Raw genomic sequence first — 25,375 nt, 5'->3', positions numbered from 1 at the left:
GAACTAAAACCATTTGCAGTGGCCTCTGTTCTAAACATCATCACAGCATAACTTTACAGTTTCAGGCTTCATTTAGGAATATCCAGCTGGTGACTAACAGATAAACTAAGGAGTGTTTGGTCTTCACAAGTTTGTTCACCTTGAAATACGTTGTTGCAATACATTGTCGTATACTGGACATATTGTAGAGTATCGTCTGTGCTCGTGGGAATTTGATAGTGCACTAATGTTTTAGTACTAATTAATAAAAGTGTATCTTATCTTATCTAGTGAATACAATTTACAGTTGAGAATTCCAACATGGCATTGGCTAGACACAGAGAATTACAGACTGATAGCGTAAGCATGAAGAAAGAAGAGAGAGAGAGAGAGAGAGAAAGAGTGAGAGAGAGAGTGAGAGAGAGAGAGAAAGGGGAGGGGGGAGGGAGAGAGAGAGAGAGAGAGAAAGGGGAGGGGGGAGAGAGAGAGAGAGAGAGAGAGAGAGAGAGAGAGCGCCTGCAGCTCTAACCATGAAGGAGACAAAGAGGTCAAGAGAGAGCAGCACACACTGCAGGCACAGCGTCCACACTGTAAGATAAATTTGAAATAAAATAAATAAATAAATAAAATAAATTTGCTCCGACAATGGGAGCCATTTCAAAAATGAACACCTTCAGACGGTAGAACAAACCATGGGGATTGAGCACCGGTTTGGGAGTGTATACCACCCAGAGAGTCAAGGCATAGTGGAGAGGGCAAATCGAACCATAAAAAACAAACTGGCAAAAGCATTGGGCAGGCACACAGATGAAATGGACAGAGGCATTACCTCTAGTCCTACTGTCAATGAGGCAGGAAACTGCAACAGAAACCAACCTCTCCCCTCATGAGATACTGACGGGGAGGGCCATGCCTGGTCCTAGAGAGGACCCTAGATGGGTAGATCAGAATGAGCCAGGAGACACAGAACTGTCCGAATATATGAAAGTATTGGGGCAGATGATTGACTTGATATCCCAGCAGGTACAGATTGGTGGAGAGGAGGAAGACCAAGGCTGTTTGAGACCACTTCCAGTGACCGTAGGAGACCAGGTCTACATCAAGGTGAAAGGTCGACCACACTGGTCAGAGCCAAAGTGGACTGGTCCACACAAGGTAACAGTAGTCTCAGACAGATCAGTAAAAGTGGACAAAGAAGGAGACAGTAACTGGCATCATTTTTCCCATTGTGCATTGGTAAAAACTAGAAAGAATGGGACTGTTACTGATAGTCATGATATCTCTGTACATGACTAACGTGGCACCACAGCCTCCAGACCTGTTGCCAGTGATGGAGTACAGGCCAGGGGTGACAGGAAGTGGGAGTCTGGACCCCTGTGGTGCAAAAGTAATTTTGAACGTTGTCAAGAAAAAAGGAAATGTGTTTCAATTCGACTTATGCGATATAATAGACTGCGGGGGAGATGGGAAGGCATGGAAGGGATATGATGTGTATGCCTGTGTGTTTACTTATGGGTATCCAAGGGCGACATCGGGAAATTGGTGCCATTCGTGGACTCAGGATATTTTCTGGTGGACTGGTGCAAGCCCCCTAAAGTCAATTGCCCCTAGAAAATACACGGACCAATGGTATTTCAAACAAAAGATCTCGTTCAAAAGAGGTAGTTTAGCAGCACACCTTTCAGGAGGAGTAAATCCCCTGATTATGACTATGGAGGCAGGACTGAAAAACCCCTGGAACATGGAGGGGTGGCATCCTAAGACATGCATAGGAGGGACAGGCAGGGCCCATGGAGTGGGAGACATATTGTACTTTGGAGTAGGAGTGGATGTAAGAGGAAAAGACCCAAAAGGCTTAATACGCATAAATTATGTAAATCAACCCGAAGATGTAGTGAATAAACCCACCTCAGCCCCGGCTGTAGTGCAAAAACTAGATGCAGACAAAATCACCTACCAGCAGGCACTGGCAGTAGAAACTGGGTTCAAAGATAGTAACTCCTGGATAGATAGAATGGTGCAGATAACCCACCAAGTTCAGACTGGAGACTGTCTCATCTGTGCAAAAGCCAGACCAGCTCTCATCATGGGACCAACAGCTTTTGAGAATGGGAAGTTAGACGGGGAATCAGGGAAAGGTGTTGCATGCCTGATAGAATTAATGTCAGCAGAAAATCCAAACGCTACATGCAAACCATGGGAAACTATTTTCCCAATGGCCCCACCAAATGTAGGTCCACCTATATTCAAAATAGGTGACCTGGGGAATCTGACATGTTTTAGAAACAAAAACCCAGCAAACCAGGTATATTTAACAGGGGAAATCCCAATACGAGGCCCAGGAATCCCATGTAGAAATATAATGGATGTAACTAACACTCCAGTCGCTAGCAAATTGACCATCACCAGAGCGGATGTGTGGTGGTATTGTGGGGGGAAAAGACTATATAATTACCTTCCTGTGAATTGGAGGGGAATGTGTGTTTTGGTGTCTTTGAACTCTCCCATCCACATAGCATCCGCTGGTGTAATAGGGAAGCATAACGCATCAGGCTTAAGGAGGAGACGGAGTACATTGATGGAGAAAGAAGGGGAGAAAAACAGAGATGGGGTGTGGATTGATGCAATTGGGCAAGCCAGAAACATACCAGATGAATTCAAATTGGCAGATGAAGTGGCAGCAGGATGGGAATCATTTCCCCTATTTTCAGCAATATTTCCCATAACAGTGAATAAAAATGTAAACAGGATTAACCTAGTGCATTACAATGTACAGAGATTGGCCAACCTAACCAGAGATGCCATAGACGCAATCCACGAACAACTTTCTCAGACCTCTCTTATGGCATTGCAGAATCGCATTGCCTTAGACATGCTGCTAGCTGAGAAAGGGGGGATATGTGTAATGTTTGGAGATACCTGTTGTACTGCCATTGCTAACAATACTGCTCCCGATGGGAAACTAACCAGGAGTCTGAGTAAATTGAAGGCCCTAGCTAACGAAATGAAAGAACAATCTGGAATAAAAAATCCTCTGGTAGATTGGTTAAATGAGAAGTTTGGAAGATGGGGAGCGTTCTTGGGACAAGTATTTTTAGGAGTAGCAGTAGGGGGTGCCATACTGACCACCTGTGGATGCTGTTGCATTCCATGTATGAGAACTCTAGCTACTCGCACCATAGAAAGAGCAATAAATGGAAAAGATGAGATCCCAGACGCACCACCTAAGTACCAGGCAACACAAATGGAAACTCTCCCATTCGGAGCGATAGGTAGAGTAGGGAGCACATGGGAGGCGACACTGTTTATTTCCCCAACAGAAAAGGAGGATGGAGATGGACAATGGGAGACAGATGAACCCACGGAGAGTAAGGATGTCACTAAGGTGACTGGGGATGACATGGTATGGATAAAACCTGAAGGTCCGTACACACCTGATTGCCCAATAGGCAACCCCTACTGTAAGTATGGACAGGGAAGGGGAGCCGGCTGGATGTGCTGGGAATGGGCAGAAGTCCACAACAAAGAGATGGCCAAATTACAGAGGTTAGCGGTGTTAGTAAATGAGAATTGGGCAATTTGCAGACCTGATGATGATGATGATGATGATGATAATGATGATAATGGGGATGGGATACCTCTTGGCCTTATGACACCGGGGAGAGCAGCTGTGGTGGCTCAAATGTTGAGTCACCACAAAAAGACATTGAATGAATTGTTTAACCAAGGAGGGGAAGATGTGGTGGTTGAGAATCTGTTTCAGGAAGGAGTGTGGTGGACGAGTGGTGAACCAAGGGAGGTGATTGGCGACCAGTGTTTGGACGCTCAAGCAGATTGGTTCGACTACTTGGAAGATGAATACTGGAGAGAACCCCAAGAGGCAGAAAGAGAGAGTAGACAGCAGGAAAGTCAGTTGTGAGAGTAGGGGGGTGAAGAAAATAAATAAATAAATAAATAAATAAATGATGATTTTTTGCTGAAATGTGCATGCTCATAATGCTATTGTGCTAGGATTTTAGTGTCAAATGGTGTACTATTGCATTTTGTATTTTTCAGTTTTACAAAAAGTTGATTATAGTATAAAAATGTAACCTAATAGTTAATTTTAGTATAAGACTAACCGTTTGAAGTACTTACTATTATAACTTAATTTTATTAGTTTAGACACTGTTTAGGCACTGAAAGGTTTCGCTCTGAGGGTGACCTCTAAGAGAAAAGCACTGGCAGTCTCACCAAGCCATGGGGGGCGGATGACCTGAGAGGGGGGCAGGCATCCCAGTGACAGAGTAGAGCCTGGAGGTGTAATATTGCTTATGCTGTGCTAGAATGCTAAAGGAGGGTGATTGATAGAATTGTGTAAAGTAAAACGAAAACCCACCCTAAACATGTAACCTGGCTTCTTAGTGGCTTTTGCTTGGAGAAATTGTTGACCTCATAAATGAGGTCAAAGGAGGGAAATGTAAGATAAATTTGAATTATCAAATTTATCTAATCATATCACATTTAACCAAATGTATCAATGAAGTATAATCACAAGAAAAGGGCAGTCAGAAAACAGCAAGTAACTGGGACAACGGCCCAGAAGAGGAGAAAGGCATGAGGATAAATCAAGTGGTCAAGTCTGGGCCAAAGATAAGGGAAAGTGTCCAGACATACATGTCAGCAGATTATAAGCAGAAGTTCTGTAAATGGGAAATACCACAAGAATCATGTGTTATAACTAAGGGCAGAGTGGAAGACAGTGTATGTGGGCGGTGCAGGGGGCCAGAAGTGACATCACAGAATTAGGCCTTAAAAGTGCGAGCATCCTCTGTTTAGACTCTAGAATGCATTCTCCGGCTTGCTTGACTGTACTTGACTGTCTATTGAGCAGGTTGTTTTGTGTCGTTACCTACCAGTAAAACTCAACCTTGTTACAACAAATTGCTTCGTATGGTGGTTCCTCTCCGAAACAACACGCAGAGTATTTTTCCTAACAAATCACACACATAAACAGACACAAAAACAAACAAACAAACAAACAAACAAACAAACAAACACACACACAGAGACTGTCTGACCAAATATAACCTCACACACACCCCCACATACACACTGTGTGTGACCTCTAAATACAGATGTAAGAACAAAGAGCCAAGAGCAGCTCAGAGGAGGTATTTGGAGCACTGATGTGTGTGTCTGTGTGTGTGTCTGTGTGTGTGTGTGTCTGTGTGTGTGTGTGTGTCTGTGTGTGTGTGTCTGTGTGTGTGTGTGTGTCTGTGAGAGAGAGCAAGTGAGAGAGAGCAAGTGAGAGAGAGCGTCTGTGTCAGCGTCTGCGTCTGCGTCTGCGTCTGCGTCTGCGTGTGAAAGTGTGTGTGTGATAGTGTGTGTGTGTGATAGTGTGTGTGTGTGATAGTGTGTGTGTGTGACTGACCTCTGAGTTCTCTGAGGCCATGCTCTTGCGCTGCTGGGCTGACTTCTCCATGGCTTCGCTCAGGGACTTGGCGTACTGGACCATGGCCTTCAGCTGGGAGTCCGTCAGAACCCACAGCAGGTCGTCCAGGATCAGGATCAGCTTGGAGGCCACCACGTTACAGTCCTTCATCTGAAGATGAGGAGGAGGAGAACAATTCATCCATCCATCCATCCATCAAATCAACAAGACATCACAGTCTTTCGTCTGGGGTGGAGAGGAACAATGTATCCATCTATCCATTCATCCATCCATCAAGTCATCAAAACAATACAGCCCATCTTGGGGGAGAAAAACATTTATTCATCCGTATTTCCATCCATCAAATCAGGGGGAGAGAAGGACACACATCCATGTACATTCAGTATCTACCCCAATTCATATCGGGATTTAACTGAGAGGCAACCAAGGTACAGACCCTCAGAACCACGAAGGAGAATCTGTTCATCAGTCCATCCATTCATTTAGTCATTTATCTGTCTTAAAGCAGGCAAAGCCATTAACACCTTTATTCATTTCCATTCCTCTATATTGGAATAACTCACCTGTTCAAAACACCTGATTGGTATTTATTCATTAATGTACCAATCCCGTCAACAGTCACTGTACACACTATTAGCACTTCAGTTGGGAAGCTAAACATCCCAGGGGTACTAAGGAGGGAGAGTTGAGGAATGCTGCTTGAAAAAGGAATCAACATCATCCTCTCAGAATGAACAACTATAGGAACAACAAACACACCGCTACGACAGCAGGTTGGAGAGGAAATGTATGAGGATTCTCATTCTCATGTCCTCCAATGTAATTACAGCAGCACAACTCAGATGAGACAGACCATTGACTACATCACACACACACACACACACACACACACACACACACACACACACACACACACACACACACACACACACACACACACACACACACACCAAACAAGTAACAAACAGATGCAACCACACAACCACAGACATTGTCTCTATTTGCAGGTCTTTGTAGGAAACAGAAGATAATGCTGACTGTTGAATAGAGCTTGTGTGTGTGAGTGTGTGTGTGTGAGTGTGTGTGTGTGTGAGTGTGTAAGGGCTGGGCGTATTGTGCAGAAGCAGAAGCAGACAATGATCTTTACTATCCTTTATTGAAGGCTGAGCTCACTGACTGCGTGGTTCTGTACAGACTACTAATTATGTGGCCTACGTGACTGAGTGTGAGTGAGTGAGTGAGTGTGTGTGTGTGTGTGTGTGTGTGTGTGAGTGTGTGTGTGAGTGTGTGTGTGAGTGTGTGTGTGAGTGTGTGTGTTTCCTCAACCATCTGTCGGCTGTAATCAATGGTTGGTTGGTGAATCAGATGAGTGATGAGTCTGATGAGACTGTGCCTCTCTGTGTGTGTGTGTTCAATCATTTCTCAAGGGTGGCTGATCTTTCACCAGTTGACCATAAGCATTGGGGTGCATACATCAGTGAATGACTACCTGATGTGCCTGTCTGTGTGTGTGTGTGTGTGTGTGCCTGAGTGCGTGTGTGTGTGTGGGTGTTGCTCACAGTTCTCAAGAACGTGACTGATCTTTGACTAGTTGGTGATGAGCTCATTAGTTGAGGCACAAAGGGCTTTAAGTTCACCCCCGCTCTGAGCCGAATCCCTAATTTCCAACACCTCGGTTTGAAAAGTGCTTAAAAGTGGGAAAGGGCTGGGGGGGGGGGGGGGCAGGCAAATGAAGGTGATGAGCAAATGAAAGTGTGTGTGTGTGTGTGTGTGTGTTTATGAGTGTGTGTGTGTGTTACTCACTCGTCTCTTCAGCGTGACTCTGATCCGTGATTGGTTGGTGATGAGCCTGATGGGTGCACTGAGGACCTCATGCTCTCCGCTCTGGATTGCGTCAGCCTCGATGCGGATCATCTGCCAGCTCACCTCCTTAAAAGTCAGGATCTGACACACACACACACAAAACCTGTTACAATGGCAGCATCCACCCCTCTTCCAGACACTGCTATTCTCACACAAATGCCCAGCTTTGTTGGGAAATGGCAAACACAAAGCGAATGGGACAACAGTTGAGAGAATAAATGCAATTCAGTAATCAGAATCAGGCAGAATTGCTTTTTATTGCCAAGTAAGTTTACGCCTACCAGGAATTTGCTTTGGCATATTGGTGCAGACAATAAACATAATTATTACTACAGAACATAAGAAAAACAATATATAAAATATATAAAAAATATAATTTCTATACTGCTGCGGCTGCCCACTCCCACTCCTGGTGTCCCCTGATGGGCATGTCTTCTCTATGCTCCTCCCTGCGCTGCATATCCATGGGAATGCAGTCATGGCACTCTTGATCCGCTAAACGCACCTGATTTAACTCCTAAAGAGTATTCTAACTACACTGACTAGTGTACACACCTGATTTAACTCCTAAAGAGTATTATAAGTGAGGAGGCCTCTGGAGCGCTACTGAGAACCTCATATGAGAAGAAGGTGTGTGTGTGTGTGTGTGTGTGTGTGTGTGTGTGTGTGTGTGTATGTGTGTATGTGTGTTCCTGGGTATAAATGATGTCTGTCCCTATTGTGCGGTCATGATTCAATTTTGAGTGTGTGTGTGTGTGTGTGTGTGTGTGTGTGTGTGTGTGTGTGTTTCATCATCCGTCCACCCACAGTTCGCTGCCAATAACAATATCATATTCTTATACTGAAGTCATACAGGGTGTGTGTGTGTGTGTGTGTGTGTGTGTGTGTGTGTGTGTGTGTGTGTGTGTGTGTGTGTGTGTGTGTGTGTGTGTGTGTGTGAGATAGAGACTGTGTGTACCTCTCCGCGGGTGGGGTCCTGTATCCGAGTGAAGCGCAGGTCGCTCTGGGCCCAGCTGGTGTTGACGCTGTACACCTGCAGCTGGGAGAGCTCGAAGGAGGCGTTGAAGGCCTTAGCACTGATCCGGATCACAATGGAGTTGATGGACAAAGAGATGCCCTCCACCACCTTCTCGGCAAAGCCATACTCACTGCAGACACAGGGGGGGGGGGGGCAATGGAGGACAGTGAACGTGAGGGGAAAATGAATAATAGTGCAAAGCGTGGAAGAGACAGGGAAGTAAAAAAGCAAACAAAGAGACACAGACATAGGTAATGCTTTCACCTTTGACCTGAAGCCGTTGCTATGGGAGATGGACCGTTTGGTGAGCGGGGCTCATCACATGTGCTCATCTCCATCACCACCTTATCCAATGACTGCAACAGAAGGAGGGTCACATGAGGTCACTGATGTGCTGTGATTATACCTAGCATTTCAACTACAGTCCTACACTTAACCTTCCGTCGACTCGTGCCTTGCTAAGGCAATAGACTGGTTGAGAACATTCTAGAACACGGAATCCACTGAAAGTTCCCACCACTGATTAAGTGAAATTCCCCTTTAGTTGTCCATACATTCTATGACATTCGTGTCTACATGACACCGAGTTAAGTCAAACTCCCATAGGAAGCCAACGGCTACAGGAGCCATTGGTGATGTTCATAAGAGACTGTGATACAAGTTACAAGTTACAAGTCTTTTCTTTGTCAGATGCACAAAATGACACAGGGTCAGACTGGGCACTGAAATTCTTATGACAAGACGCCGGCCAAACCTACCATACCATAACATCACATCACATACTATAACATAACAAACCATGACGTACACGCTGCACAAGTACTATGAACATAATTTACACATAATAACCATATAAACATATAATAACCTAGTGAGACTTACTAAGCTTATGGGATGAGTCTTCAGCTTGGTCCATGGGATCTGAGGAGGAGAAAGAGTTGGTTAGCTGCAGTAATGCCAGAGACTGGGCCTGTCGCAGCAGACTGTCGCTGTTTTAAACACAACAAAGATGACATCCGTGTCATTGTTAATGTCGTTATTGTCTGTTTGTGTATGTTACATACACGTAAATAGGAGCCAAAAGTGATTAAAAAGACTGTCAAGCAACCTGCCAATCAGACAAACTAAAGACAAAAGCTAAGGTTATCCTAGGAGACACTTGACAGCCAACACTAGGACACCCTGTCTGAGCACATCTCACATATAAATGCGTACAACAAACATACAAAGTGTGTCTGTGTCTGTGTCAGCATATCATCTCACTGTCATTTATTTCCACACCCATAATTACCAAAATCAATATTCACAGAGTGAAGTCTGTGTGTGTGTGTGTGTGTGTGTGTGTGTGTGTGTGTGTGTGTGTGTGTGTGTGTGTGTGTGTGTGGTGAAGCAGCGATGAAAGCATGAGGAAGTACACTCATTATGTCCCCATTCCCCATTGAATTCACTGACTTCAGAAGGAAGAGAAAAACACAATGGAGGTATTGAAAGTGAAATGAGGGAGGAACAGGGGGATGAGAGAGGAACAGGGGATGAGAGAGGAACAGGGGGATGAGAGAGGAACAGGGGGATGAGAGAGGAACAGAGGAGGAACAGGGGGATGAGAGAGGAACAGGGGGATGAGAGAGGAACAGAGGAGGGCAGGGGGATGAGAGAGGAACAGAGGGATGAGAGAGGAACAGAGGGATGAGAGAGGAACAGGGGGATGAGAGAGGAACAGGGGGGGGCAGAGGGATGAGAGAGGAACAGAGGGATGAGAGAGGAACAGGGGAGAACAGGGGGATGGAGACAAAGACGGAGCAGAAATAGAGATGAAAAGAGATGAAGGGAAGAGAAGAAATAAAACACAGCACAGGAGAGATGGACTTCCTCTATTGTTTGAAGCCAAACGAGGACAGTGTGTCTCTCGGTCTCTCCGAATGATCCATATTATGATTGAGAAGATGGGCCTTTAAGAGCTACTGGCTGTTAGCCATCAGCCGCTAGAAGTTATCTCTGACAGGAACATTACAGGTCTTTGACTCCATCAGCTAACTGTTTAAATGACAATTAAGGCCAGGCTGTATTTAATTGGCCCTTTTACGTTTAAATGGTCACGGAGGCAAAAGAAGAAGAGAATAGCTTAAGTCTAGAAATCAATGATGACCAAAAATCACTGCAGACCCCTCACACCCCGGACACAAATTATTCAAACTCCTCCCCTCTGGTAGACGCTACAAAACCTCCAAACACAAAAACAGTTTCTTCCCCCTCGCCGTCTCACTACTGAACAACTAACCCACTGTAGCATATATATTTATATTTATATATTTATCCCTGCACTTCTCGCACTCTCCACTTCTTCTTTGCACTACTGTTGTGCAACATTTCACAGCTACTGTATATAGCCATTCCGCCTTGTACATACTTTCTTAAACTCCTTAGTTCATTGCACTGTTGCACTGTTTGTTTGTTTGTATTGTATTGTGTTGTATATTTTGTGTAAGCACACTGAGAGTCACTTTACCAAGTCAAATTCCTTGTTTGTGCAAACTTACTTGGCCAATAAAACCTGATTCTGATTCTGACAGAACCGACCTTAAAACATGATGATGGACAAATGTCCTGAATGAACTCTCACCGAGTCATTGCCTATTAGTCAAATGAAAGTGCAGCGACTCATGGGAACCTGTAGAGCCGTCAGCACACTGAGGTATTACAACGAGAGGCAGCGGCGTGTTAGCCGTTAGCTGTTAGCCGTCAGCACACTGAGGTATTACACCGAGAAGCAGCGGCGTGCTTGCCCAGCTAGATCTAAAAATAGACTTCAAATAATATGGTTGTGGTAAATATCTTTGTAGCATAGCCCTTGTCTTTCCATTTATGATCTTATATTACCTGTTTGATCAGCTTGTTTTGGAGGTTTGTGCATGCGTATTTAGGGATGCACGATAATATCGGCACGACATCGGTATCTGCAGATAAAAGCTTCAAAACTTAATTATCGGCATCTGCAGATATGAACATTTCTGCCGATGTACCTGGCCGATAAGGTGACGTTCAAATTATGCGCACGTGAAGCAAATGTTTTGGTTACTATGAGCGCCAACAACATAATTCAACACGTCGGCTGTGTGGCAGTACTTCACAGTATCAGAGGATGTTGACATGCTATTTGTCAGGAAACTTTTCAGGAGATGGAAGAGGAGACGACAGCTTGGCCGTAACGTAGGTTGCATGCATAGATGCAGACCACCTGCGTGCAACGCTTTGCAACATTACCTGTCGCGCGCTAATAGAAGTTAATAAGTTGCTAGTTAGCTAGAAAACACTAGCTAGTTAGCTTGCATGCTACGTGACACCAGCGAAGTTGATGATCTCATTTGACGGGATGTGAAACGTTAGGTCACGAGCCCACGCTATCTGTACATGGCTTACTTTTGCATATATGGAATTTATATAGCTAACTTGGCAATAACGTTACATAGATTAGTCTAGAAATCCTAGAAGGGATGTTATTAAACTGTAAGTCAGTTAACCAACGTTAGCCTGCCAAGTTAGCCAAGTTGCATTTCCAGAGTGTAGTTGTTCAAGTTCAAGGAGGTACTGTTCAAGTATGAAAATTGTGACGTGAAAATATAAATAAATCTGCCATATTTAAAATAATTTCAATAGTTTTCATGAGTGAATGTCTATTTCTAAAATGATACAAATTAAGTTTTTAATGTCCCGTATCTACAGCAATACCCTATCATAATAACAGATTAATTCTAGTACAGGAGAGACTTTTCAATAATTAAAAGGCAAAGGTGTACATATCGGTATCGGCATCGGCAATCGGCCAAAATGAGCTTGTAAATATCGGCATATCGGCTAAAATTCAATATCGTGCATCCCTATGCGTATTGTATACTGTGTTTCAACAGGAGGCTAGTTAGGGCTAGATAGACACTGCTACGTAGTTACAAACGGCAAGCAAGCTGCATGTTGGCCAGCTTATGCTGTTCTGGAATCAGTTATGATACTGCACGCATTATTATTTATTATAAGTATTATTTCGCAGAAGAGTTTTGATTCTTGCAGAAGTTTATTGTATTTATTATATTCATCAGCATGGTCAGAAAACATTGTGAAAATGACGTCAGGTTTTTTGTGGAACAACTTTAAGCGACCCGTTTTGCAAGAGGTGAGTTTCATGAGAAGATTATGATCAGAGGGAGCCATCCAGCCATGCCAGGTCTCAAGCCTGCAGGTCTCGTCCGACACTACCAAGGTGTTACGGAGGACTTTAGTGCTTGCGATGAAAGTTGGAGGTGGTTACTGCAGGTTACAGGCTCCGTCGTTATGTTCAGTGAGCTGATGGTTTGCCATAAAAAAGGCAGACATTTCTGCCATCAAAATACCCATGTGTAACCTCTGTGTTTTGTTGTTTGGGGGTGTTGTGGACGGCATCAACTCTACTTGCCTACAAGTGAAGTCACCACATACCACTGCTGAGAGGTGACTCACACTTGGAGTCGAACACATGCGTGTTGAGAGAGATATTGAGTTTCGAGTTGAATAGCTGAGGGTAGACTAAACTGAGGTGAACCTGCCCAACACATAGATGTTAGCCACTACATCTGACATGTTGGGTCTTAGGGAGAGGAATTTATGAAGCAAGGTTAAGTAAACATGGTGATAGTTAGGCTGCATTTAGTTCAGAGAATCACGACATGTGCAGCACACCGTCACACCTCATTGCCAAGACAGGACCTGTGTTAGGAATGAAGCTGGCACCTCTCCAACCTTGCCCACTGGCCCAACAACCCTAAACAACCCCCTTGCTGTGCCGTCTGGTTGCTTGTGCAGAAGAAAAAAGGTCACAAATGTTGTGCAACCATGTGCTCGATCTGCGTGTTGGTGTGTAGTAGGGCTGTCAACGAATATTCTAAATTCGAATATATATTCGAATAGTTGTTAAAAATAGAATTTCGAATGTGAAAATGAATATTCGAATGTAAAAAAAAAAAAAAAAAAACAGCGGCAGCACTGTCTGCTTTGCGGGTGGGCGCGTGCCTGAGCTCAGGGACAGGTCACAGGAGTCTCACTGTCTGGCACAGAGTCACTGCTGACAGTTGACTTCCGAGATGCAGAAAGTGCAGAATCCAGCTTGACCGCAGCAGAGAAAGTGATTGTAACCCCCAAACATCTAAAGAGTGATGTCTGGAAATATTTCGGATTTTGGTCAGTTGATGGTAAACTTGTTGAGCCTACAGCTATAGTGTATAAGCTATGTAAGCTAGAGTTAGCTTACCATTCAACAACTAGCAACTTGAGGCTACATCTCCACATTTTGGAGATGTAGCCTCAAGTTGCTAGTTGTTGAATGGTAATCTAACTCTAGCTTACACACTACTTTAGCTGTAGGCTCAAAAAGTTGCCTCACTGCTGACAGTTGACTTGGTGGAAGATGGCAGAAAGTGCAGAACCCTGCTTGACCGCAGCATAGAAAGTGATTGTAACCCCCAAAAATCTAAAGAGTGATGTCTGGAAATATTTCGGATTTTGGGCAGTTGATTGTAAACTTGTTGAGCCTACAGTTAAGTAGTGTGTAAGCTATGTAAGCTAGCGTTAGCTTACCATTCAACAACTAGCAACTTGAGGCTACATCTCCCAAAATGTGCATCCAAGTGAATATGGCATAATATGTGGAACTTCAGCGAAACAGCCACGTCTGGATACATATTTTGCGCCGTCCGTCACAAGTTCGTTGCCTGCGGCACGACAGGAGGCTTGCACGCAAAAATTGATTTCGTTCATATGCAAGGACATGAGGCCGATCACTGTGGTGGATGGGATAGGCTTCAGGGAGTTCTGTGAAGCACTGGAACCGAGGTACCGTATCCCTTGTTGTCGTTCATTTAAACCGCTATGCGCAGAGAGCGCGACGGTGCGGGAGAGGCAGAGAGAGGGAGAAAGAAAGAGTGCGTGTGTGCAAGCTCTGCGGTCTTGGCCATTAGTTAATTTACTTTTTTTTGTGTAGGTAATATGTTGTTAAATATGTTTAAACTTAAATAAATTACCTATACAAGTAGTTATGTCTCGTTGTATTAATTTGTCCTGTTATTGACGTGCCTAATGCGCAACCAGAAATTCGAATATGTTCGAATATATGTGTTTTTTTAAAGCGAATATTCGAACGTCATTTTTGAGCAATTTTGACAGCCCTAGTGTGTAGCCTGAAGACCATTCCACTGTCCGTATTCTGCAGAGGTGAATCCCACATACACACACGAACAGAGCCTATTTACATGAACACACATTCCCACTCACATACAGCCTACTTGCACTCCCACACACACCCCTTATCTACACAGACACAGACAAGACAAACCCTCACAGACATCCTACAGAAACTTGGTACCACGCTTGTTCTGTATGACAAAGAACGATTCAGTGCTAAAGAAAGGCAGTTGTTTTTAAGCTGCATCCCCTGGCTGGGGTTTCATTGCCTGTCGGTGAGACTTAGAGACGACCGGAAGCAGCCAGACACACCCTACGTTCCTCTCCTGTGCTCCCGGGGCTGCTGCCCTGCCCTGCCACTCTCTTCCTCTCTCCCTCCCTCCCTCCCTATCTCTCTCTTTCTTTCTTTCTTTCTTTCTCTCCCTCCCTCCCTCTCTCCCTCCCACCTTCTCTGCGGTGTCTGTCGTGACTCAGAGTTGCCTGCTGCTGATTGAGCGCCAGGGCCGTCAGCAGACAGCAGGAGCAGGAGCAGCTTCTGCCTCCCTGGGTGACACACGGTGGACTGGCAATGATGACCTTTCACACTGGGGAGATTAGAGAGAGAAATGGACAGGCAGAGAGTGGGGATAGAAGGAGGGAGAGAGAGAGAGAGAGAGAGAGATAGGGAGAGAGAGAGAGAGATAGGGAGAAAGAGAAGCAGAGTTGGTGTCAGAAAGAGAGGGGGTGGAAAGAGAGAGAGAGATCGGGGGGAGAAAGAAAGAGCGACAGAGGAGGGACTGGGAGACAGAGAGAGAGAGAGAGAGAGAGGGAGAGAGAGAGAGATAGGGAGAAAGAGAAGCAGAGTTGGTGTCAGAAAGAGAGGGGGTGGAAAGAGAGAGATCGGGGGGAGAAAGAAAGAGCGACAGAGGAGGGACTGGGAGAGAGAGAGAGAGAGAGAGAAGAGGGAGAGGAGGGAGTGTGAAAAGCCATAGGAGAGTGTGAATGTGAGTAACAAGGATAGCATTAAGGAGTGTGAAATGATATATTGCGCACAGACAAGAGGAAGGGAAGAACAGGGTGAGAGTGTGTTCAGTGAGAGAGTGTTCAGTGAGAGCGTGTTCAGTGAGAGTGTTCAGTGAGAGAGTGTTCAGTGAGAGCGTGTTCAGTGAGAGCGTGTTCAGTGAGAGAGTGTTCAGTGAGAGAGTGTTCAGTGAGAGTGTGTTCAGTGAGAGTGTGTTCAGTGAGAGAGTGTTCAGTGAGAGAGTGTTCAGTGAGAGTGTGTTCAGTGAGAGTGTGTTCAGTGAGAGAGTGTTCAGTGAGAGGAGAGTGGGAGGTAACAGGGTGAGAGAGTGTTCAGTGAGAGTGTGTTCAGTGAGAGTGTGTTCAGTGAGAGAGTGTTCAGTGAGAGGAGAGTGGGAGGTAACAGGGTGAGAGAGTGTTCAGTGAGAGGAGAGTGTTCAGTGAGAGGAGAGTGTTCAGTGAGAGAGTGTTCAGTGAGAGGAGAGTGGGAGGTAACAGGGTGAGAGAGTGTTCAGTGAGAGTGTGTTCAGTGAGAGTGTTCAGTGAGAGAGTGTTCAGTGAGAGGAGAGTGGGAGGTAACAGGGTGAGAGTGTTCAGTGAGAGAGTGTTCAGTGTGAGTGTGTTCAGTGAGAGGAGAGTGGGAGGTAACAGGGTGAGAGAGTGTTCAGTGAGAGTGCAGTGAGAGAGTGTTCAGTGAGAGGAGAGTGGGAGGTAACAGGGTGAGAGAGTGTTCAGTGAGAGAGTGTTCAGTGAGAGTGTGTTCAGTGAGAGAGTGTTCAGTGAGAGTGTGTTCAGTGAGAGAGTGTTCAGTGACAGGAGAGTGTTCAGTGAGAGAGTGTTCAGTGAGAGAGTGTTCAGTGAGAGGAGAGTGTTCAGTGAGAATGTGTTCAGTGAGAATGTGTTCAGTGAGAATGTGTTCAGTGAGTGTGTTCAGTGAGAGTGTGTTCAGTGAGAGTGTGTTCAGTGAGTGTTCAGTGACAGGAGAGTGTTCAGTGAGAGAGTGTTCAGTGAGAGTGTGTTCAGTGAGAGAGTGTTCAGTGAGTGTGTTCAGTGAGAGAGTGTTCAGTGAGAGAGTGTTCAGTGAGAGTGTTCAGTGACAGGAGCGTGTTCAGTGAGAGAGTGTTCAGTGAGAGTGTGTTCAGTGAGAGAGTGTGTTCAGTGAGAGAGTGTTCAGTGAGAGTGTGTTCAGTGAGAGCGTGTTCAGTGAGAGAGTGTTCAGTGAGAGGAGAGTGGGAGGTAACAGGGTGAGAGAGTGTTCAGTGAGAGAGTGTTCAGTGAGAGGAAAGTGGGAGTGGGAAGACACAGGGACACAGAGAGAGAAAGAAAGAAACTGCGAACAAGGGCATCATTATGGAAGGAAGTATGTGGCAGAGAAGGAAGGAAGGAAAGAGAAAGAGAAAAAGAAAAAGAGAGAGAGAGAGGGAGAGAGAGAGAGAGAGAGAGAGAAAGGTAGAGGAAGTGAAAAAGCAGTGAAGAGAGAGGAGGAGGTGTAGCTGTTGCCCAGTCCACACACAGCGAGGGAGGCTGCACAGGTGTCTGCGTATGTACTGACTGATCTGGATCACTGCCAAATAACACCACTCTCTCCCTCTCCCTCTCTCTTCATCCCTCCCTCCCTCTCTCTCTTCGTCCCTCTCTCTCTTCGTCCCTCTCTCCCTTCATCCCTCTCTCTCTCTTCATCCCTCTCCGTATCTATCTATTCATGACTCTCACTCCACCCACAGTGTTATTTCATTTTCTACCTAAAAAAAAGAAACAGGCACACAAACATATTCCACAAGACACATTTTCACACCTACACAGGCAATTAAATACCTGAGGGTAAAAACAGTCTCCCACCACTCTCTCCACACACACACACACACACACACACACACACACACACACACACACACACACACACACACACACACACACACACACACACACACACACACACACACACACACACACACACACACACACACACACACACACACACACACACACACACACACACACACACACACACACACACACACACAGCCTGTAACTGTACCCCTGTTACACAACATGTCCAGCATCATGGTCAGGTGTCAGAGGGAAATGTGGGGCTGATGTGCAGTCATGTCTGAAAGAGAAAGAGAAAGGGGGGGAGAGAGAGAGAGAGATAGAGAGAAAGAGATAGAGAAAGAGAGAGAAAGACAGAGAAAGGGAGAGAAAGAGAGAGGGCAGCAAAAGAGAGGCTATGACAGGTGGGTTTAACCAATGGCGTTAGGTCTCCAAAGAGAGGCTATGACAGGTGGGTTTAACCAATGGCGTTAGGTCCAGTGATGCACATTTACGTCACTGTGAGGCTGGGGGCGGTGCTGACATCAGCGTCTGTGCAAGGAGAAAAAACTGAGGGAGAGTGAGGAAGTGTGTGTGTGATTGAAAGAGAGAGTTAAGGGTGTGTGTGTGTGTGTGTGTGTGTGTGTGTGTGTGAAAGAGAGAGTTAAGTGTGTGTGTGTGTGTGTGTGTGTGTGAAAGAGAGAGTTGTGTGTGTGTGTGTGTGTGTGTGTGTGTGTGTGTGTGTGTAAGAGAGAGTTAAGGGTGTGTGTGTGTGTGTGTGTGTGTGTGTGAGTGAGTGAGTGAAAGAGAGAGTTAAGGGTGTGTGTGTGTGTGTGAGTGAAAGAGATAGTTAAGGGTGTGTGTGTGTGTGTGTGTGTGTGTGTGTGTGTGTGTTTGTGTGTGAGTGTGTGTGTGTGTGTGTGTGTGTGTGTGTGTGTGTGTGTGTGTGTGTGTTTGTGTGTGTGTGAGAATAAAGTTCAAAGGGAGCAAGGTGGAAAAGGCAAGCGGGGGGTTGGAGCAAATCAGATCTCATGCAGCATCAGCAGTTACACTGACAGAAACCATAATGAGCTTCATCTTGGGGATATGTGGGCTGAGAGAGAGAGAGAGAGAGAGAGAGAGAGAGAGAGAGAGAGACAAAGGGTGCTAATCAAAAACACCACTGATCTCCTGTGAAAAGGAAACAGGCAGAGGTGTGCAGACTGGGGTGTATGCATGTTGGTAATTAGACACAACAGTCCCTCATCACACACACACACACACACACACACCCCATCACACTCTGCTATGGCATGCATACTGATTCAAAGATGAAATTAGCCTGAAATTTGCTTGTATCTATTTTTTATCAACATTCATTTGTTTAGCCGCGTTAGTGTTGTAGCCTAGTCTATTACATGACAGACTCGATGCCTGAGCCATCCATTCAGAACTCACAATTACTGCACATTTATTTCCCCACAGTTGGGAACTTCCAAAAAATTGATTTCTGCAGTCACCATCCTTCCTCTTGTTCACTAAGGGCTCTAGTTGAAAACTGAGTGCGTGCGAGAGCTACTGTCTGTCTGTCTGTCTGTCTGTCTGTCTGTCTGTCTGTCTGTCTGTCTGTCTGTCTGTCTGTCTGTCTGTCTGTCTGTCTGTCTGTCTGTCTGTCTGTCTGTCTGTGTGCGCGAGAGCTACAGTGTGAAACTGGAGATCTTTGGGAGGGCTTATTACGTGGTTGTAGGCAATAAGTTCACGGAGACAGACCGAGTTCAGAACTGAAACTTTACTCCTCCATCCAAAACTCCAACTAAAGCAGTATGGGACATGTAATCAATACTAATAATGAACAATTTTTAGAAACTGACCCATTTATTCGCAATGCTTACACTAGCATCACATAATTAACAGGTACTCGATGTTCATGTAGATACTCGATTACTTGAATCCTTAAGTACTCTGTGCACCCCCTAAAACAGACCACACAGGCCCACAGACACCTCCTTCTGAAACAGACACAGGCCCACAGACACAGGCCCACAGACACAGGCCCACAGACACAGGCCCACAGACACCTCCTTCTGAAACAGACACAGGCCCACAGACACAGGCCCACAGACACAGGCCCACAGACACCTCCCCCACAGACACAGGCCCACAGACACAGGCCCACAGACACCTCATTCTGAAACAGACACAGGCCCACAGACACAGGCCCACAGACACCTCCTTCCAACTCTCACACATGTTCACTCAACAACAAACAGTCCTTCAAAGTTCCACAACAGCCCACAGATCCAATGACCTCATTACTGAAACAGTTATTTTGTGAGTGTGTGTGTGTGTGTGTGTGTGTGTGTGGGTGGAAGACATCCTCCTCATCGACGGAATTGATTCCAAGGTGTCTGTTTAACAGATGAGCTGGCCTATTGCAGCCAGCAGAGAGAGAGAGAGAGAGAGAGAGAGAGAGAGAGAGAATACGTGGAATGAAAGCCAGCCGCTCGTCATGAGCACACTGCCAAAAACTGCAGCCTGATGAGAGAAGAGGCGAGGGGAAAGAAAGGAGGGAGGAGAGGATAATCAGGAGAAAGAAAGGGATTGAGAGAGAGAGAGAGAGAGAGAGAGAGAGAGAGGGCTAGAGAGAGAGAGAGAGAGAGAGAGACAACAAAGGGCACTGCGGTGTAGGAGTGTGTACTGTCCTTTAAGCGAGGCCAAGCAGCTGGTGAATCAGAGGCTAGTCAGTGCGGCGTGTCACTGTGTGTGTGTGTGTGTGTGTGTGTGTGTGTGTGTGTGTGTGAGAGAGACTCTGTGGGTAATACTGCAGTGTGCTGTAGTCTTCATGAGAACACAATGCTCTGCAGTGGTGGGTGTTTCACACCTCCAGGTCAGGAGAGCACACACATACACAAACACACACACACACACACACACACACACACACACACACACACACACACACACACACACAGTGGATAATATACTTCAGCTGCAGCACAAGGCTTTGCACCTCCATGGCAGATACTGTGATAACGTTAAAAAAAAAAAAAAAAAAATGACTGCAGCAGATGTAGAAATTCTGCATCCCTCAGTCTAAAATTCAATGGTATGGTGTTCTGGTGATTTCCTACAAAACGTTCCTACTCTGGCTACAGAAATAAACCATGAATATTTACACCAAAATGGGATAATTGGACATAGAAAATGACTTCAAGAACAGGTACAATTGTTTAGTAGTGGGACCGTTTTCAAGGGTTGGCATGGTTACAATGAAGATGGCTTTTTAATAACTGTATTACCACTGCAGACTTAATCCAGTGTAGCAGGTGGTGATGGGGAGGACCAATGCCCAGTAATGATGACAACGTCATGACAACAGTTCTGATTCAACACCTATTCTAGCAGTGATTAGTAGGAGGAAGAGGAGGAGGAGGAGGAGGGCTTACCCGTATGGCGGCCTTGTTGCAGCACACCTTGTTGATGGCCAGCCAGGTGGGGATTTCCAGCATATTCTGCAGCACCTCCTCATCTAGCTCCAGGTTGGTCAGCTGACCCTCTCCTTTGAGCGTGCTCAGATTGATCTTGTCCGGGGACAGGTTCTTGGCAAACCTGCAGGTGAATAGGGGAGGGGGGGGGGGTGATGGAGGACAGGACAGAAAGAGAGAGGGAGGAAGGAGGAAGACAAGAGACACAGAGAGAGAGGGGAGAAAAACAAAGAGAAATTACAACATGAAAACATGCAAACCAGGCAGAGAGAAAGAACGAGAGAGAGAGATGCAGAGGTGCGTGCGTGCGTGCGTGCGTGCGTGTGTGTTTGTTTGTGCACACTGCCAAGTCATTCTGTCCCCACAAGAGCGGTCCTTTGGACACTGGCACTGCCTTCAAAAGGGAAATAAAAGTCTCATGTGTATGTGTGGGAGGGAGAGAGTCAGTAGATGTTTGTCTACACAGGAAACACTGAGTGTGTTAAAGTGCAAGAGAGAGTGGATGTGAAACGGTGTGTGTGGGTGCGTACACATCTTCTCATCGGCCAAAGTTTTTATCAATTTATCAATGTCAGTGAGTTTAGGTGTGTGTGTGTGTGTGTGTGTGTGTGTGTGTGTGTGTGTGTGGGAGTGTGTCTGCAAGCCAATCTATACATGTGTGTTTAGAGGGTTGGTATCGCCATCAGTAAGAACTCCAACTCTCACTGTTCACACCCAAGTACTTTGTGCATTCATCTGTGTGTGTGTGTGTGTGTGTGTGTGTGTGTGTGTTGGTGTGGGTGTTGGTGTGGGTGTGGGTGTGGGTGTGGGTGTGGGTGTGGGTGTGGGTGTGGGTGTGAGAGAGAGAGAGACACATACAGAAAGCCAGTGCAATGTTCAAGTACTCAGCTATGTGAAGAGGCCCTATCTCCTGACCGTCCAAAGCTCATCCACTCCCTGTCATCGTCTGTGACCTTGTCTTTGTCTTTGTCCTGATGCCATGTGTTTGATTGTGGAGTTAATGGTTTACCTGGTGGAGTCCTCAAGGGTCATTAGTCTCTGGGACTACATGTTGACCTGTTTTCCCCCACAATCTGTGCCCTGCAGATAAGAACCAAGCGCAATCACACCAGTTTCCCCACCATTCACACACACACACACACACACACACACACACACACACACACACACACACACCACAAAGGCTCTCATACATCATTTCTGTTTCCTCACTACATGGACGTGAGTGCCATAGAGCAATTGTGTGTTTTGCTCAATACAAAAAACAAAAACACACACAAACACAAATAACTGGTTTGTAACTGGTTATGGAGTCATTTTCTGTGACTACTTTATTATTAATTAAAAGTGAAAATCATTGCTCACAATTGTTCACACCCACATGCCCAATTATTGCTGTCCCCCTATCAATTACAGACCCACTGTTGCCCCCGGTTACTCTTCGACTCAAAGTCCCTCACCTGTCCTATATAAGGGGAGTTTCCATGACTACTAATGGCGTCACAAACAGGATGGCAAACTCCATCTATCTGCAGTGACCGCGCGTGGTCAATACAGCATTATTGGAGCCAGTGATAAAAGCCTCAAAAATATTCCGTGGTTCTGACTCAGCGGGCGGATGCTGGCTGACAGTGGAATATGGCATGCCACACACACACACACACACACACACACACACACACACACACACACACACACACACACACACACACACACACACACACACACACACACTGCGTGCCATGAAAATAGCGAGGGAGGCAGATCTCGCCTACGTTTCGAAGGAGATCTGCCTCACTCAATTATGTGATGACTTAGGACAGATGGTCCCAACGCTGTCAAGACAGGCTGTCCAGTGGGATGGTCCACATCATAGACGTGCTACCTGAGTCTCCCGGACATTCAGAGGGGAAAAGTACAAGGACAGGAATGGAGCAGGTAGCAGAGGGGAAATACTCAAATGAAGGTCAAATATCTAAGGTCTGCCTCTTGTAGAGGCACTTGTAAAAACAAACCTGTGTATTGGCCGCAGCCGTGTTCAATACACAGATTATTCAACGTTACCATCGTGTCATGTAAAACTAAAACTAAATGGCATGTAGTTGTGGTGCAAGCGCTACTAGCCATTTCAAAGTTGAAGTATGAAGTAGGGATGGGCATTTCAAGCAAAAATAGGCTACTACACTCCCTCCCCACACACACACACACACACACACACACACACACACACACACAGACACAATTATAGGCTACCTCATTCCCACTCAAAGTGAAAAACATTTTTTAAGCAACCATTTAGTGTTATGGTGTCATGTAGGAGAGGACGGTAAACATCTAAGCTGAACCATTAATTGGTCCCCTGGCCACCTAGTAGACTCCCATAACCAACAATCTTCTGACAGGCTTGCAGTGGGAATCTCAATTAACATGTTGTGGCAGGGCTAGGGGGAGGGGGGACATTTCCACCTTCATTCACTACATTTATATCAGTCAGCCCTTTTCTCTGTTGGTGTCCCATTACTTCTCTCAGAAGGTTTGAGACGTAATCAATGTAAATGAGTCGAGGCATCTGGGATGGGCCCAGCACGCACGCACGCGCACGCGCACACACACACACACACACACACACACACACACACACACACACACCTCTAGGCATCTAGGATGGGCCCAGCGGATCTAAGGGCCAAAGGGCCGCTACTAAAACGCTACTTTCAGGACTGCGTCGATGAGTAACCACCGAGGTAACCGCGAAGAGAACAAGTTAAAAATGATAGTCTTGCTCTCAGTTGACAACGGTAGTTGGTGGAAAGACGCAGCCCTGATCTCTTCAGCTCTTGCTTTCCTCCATTGCTCGACTCCTCTGGAGGCCCTGAGCCTGGTAGGGAGGTATGGGTCAGTAGGTATGGGGCAGTAGGGAGGGATAGGGCAGTAGGTATGGGTCAGTCCCTGCAGATCATGAAGTCAAGTCCAGTCATTCGGCTAAGTTGAGAAAAACTGTACCAGAGTTCATTTTCTGTTTAGTTTTTTTCTTTTCTTTTTACTTGTGAAATTATCAAGCATTTCTTCTTCTCTCGAGTAATGATCCAATTTTTTGGTTGACATACTTTCAGTGCAATGCTGACGTCCACATTTGCTGAATGGGCCAGTCTGCACTAATAAGCAGGCTGTCGACCGTAAACCAGTCATTAAAGTACAGAGCCAAGGTCATGGGTCTATGACTGCTATAAACAGCATACAGCAACTCAACAGCAAAGTTACTATAAGGCAAAGATAATGCTACTAAAGTGACAAAAGATGCATTAGGCTACCCTGAGCCTACTTGCTGCATCAGCCACAACACAGGGGTCAACTGGAAGAACCAAAGACCTAGGCTGACTGACTTCAGCTTTTGTTGGTGATTAGCCTAGAGGTTTTCACTTTTGTTTTACAGATTTTAATATGAATAGGTAGAATGCAATAATTTGTGTTTTATTCGTTTTTTCATCTGTAGATGTTTGTTAAATGAACAGGCCACATTTGAAGGCAGATTTATGCACACAAATTCATACATAAAAGTAATTCCAGAAGGTTCCCATCTCTTTCCTTGGCACAGAGGTAAACAACCCAATGCTTCGGCGAACCACACTGACTCACAAAGGCCACTGAGCCACTATTAATACAACTTTGATCTGTGCTGTTGTCTCTCTGTGTCACTCGGGCCCCTCCCTGAGACACAGCCTGTGTGTGTGTGTGTGTGTGTGTGTGTGTGTGTGTGTGTGTGTGTCCCTGAGACACTGACTGCTCAGCTAATCTAGTTTACACAGTAATCTCACACTTACACAAATGAGCCAGCAGCTCACATGAAAGGAGGGCAATGAGAAGATCAAAGCTGAATGCAGAGACAGACTGACACACATACACACAAAGGTCTTTGCATTCCTCACCATGCAAACATGATTGTGCAACTTATTTGAGCAAAATGAGAGTGAAACACCCACACCCACACACACACACAGAGAGAAAGAGAGAGAGTTGCTTTCCACCCTCGTCATCAGCGCAAACGCACACGCACAAACAAACAATTTCTTATGGGCCTAAACAACATGTCTCATATGTCTACTTAGGCTAAATACAGCACAACAGAAATGAGAGGGGAGAGGGGGTGATAGAAAGACAGAAGGAGAGAGTTAGAGAGAGAGCGATAGAGAGACAGCGAGAGGGGGTGAAAGAGAGAGAGAGAGAGAGACAGCGAGAGGGATTGAAAAAGAGCGCCACGTCACACACACACACACTGAGTGAACGGGTAGGGAGGGTGTCCAGCATGTAGCCAGAGGATCCACCCAGTCAGACACTCCAGGGGAAAACATGATGTCAGGACTGAGCCGAACAGCCGAGTGCAGCCCTGTGGAAACTCACTGGTGTTCTCTCCCCCCCTCTCTCTCCTTCTCCATCTCTATCCCTTTCTAACTCTGCATCTGTCTCTTTCTCGCTGTCTCTCTCTCGCTGTCTCTCCATTTCTCTCTCCACATCTCTATTCCTCTCTAACACTGTATCTATCTCCCTCTCGCTGTCTCTCTCTCTCTCCTTCTCCATCTCTATCCCTCTCTAACTCTGCATCTGTCT

General features: G+C 45.7%; 1 protein-coding gene across 1 annotated transcript in view; it reads right to left on the bottom strand.

The window, feature by feature from the left end:
• The window catches only part of uhrf1bp1l (UHRF1 binding protein 1-like), a 58,454-nt gene that overhangs the window by 26,548 nt on the left and 6,531 nt on the right, over positions 1-25,375 (bottom strand). Inside the window, exons 2-7 of the mRNA XM_031582399.2 lie at positions 20,732-20,894; positions 9,177-9,215; positions 8,559-8,650; positions 8,235-8,424; positions 7,217-7,357; positions 5,393-5,563 (exon numbers count right to left, since the gene is read on the bottom strand). Coding sequence (XP_031438259.1) covers positions 5,393-5,563; positions 7,217-7,357; positions 8,235-8,424; positions 8,559-8,650; positions 9,177-9,215; positions 20,732-20,894 — 796 coding nt within the window. The remainder of the gene's footprint in view (positions 1-5,392; positions 5,564-7,216; positions 7,358-8,234; positions 8,425-8,558; positions 8,651-9,176; positions 9,216-20,731; positions 20,895-25,375) is intronic.

Source organism: Clupea harengus, chromosome 16, assembly GCF_900700415.2.
Source record: "Clupea harengus chromosome 16, Ch_v2.0.2, whole genome shotgun sequence".
Taxonomy (NCBI): Eukaryota; Metazoa; Chordata; class Actinopteri; order Clupeiformes; family Clupeidae; genus Clupea; species Clupea harengus.
The sequence above is the reverse complement of the archived record's forward strand: the minus strand, read 5'-3'. Positions and strand labels throughout refer to the sequence as shown.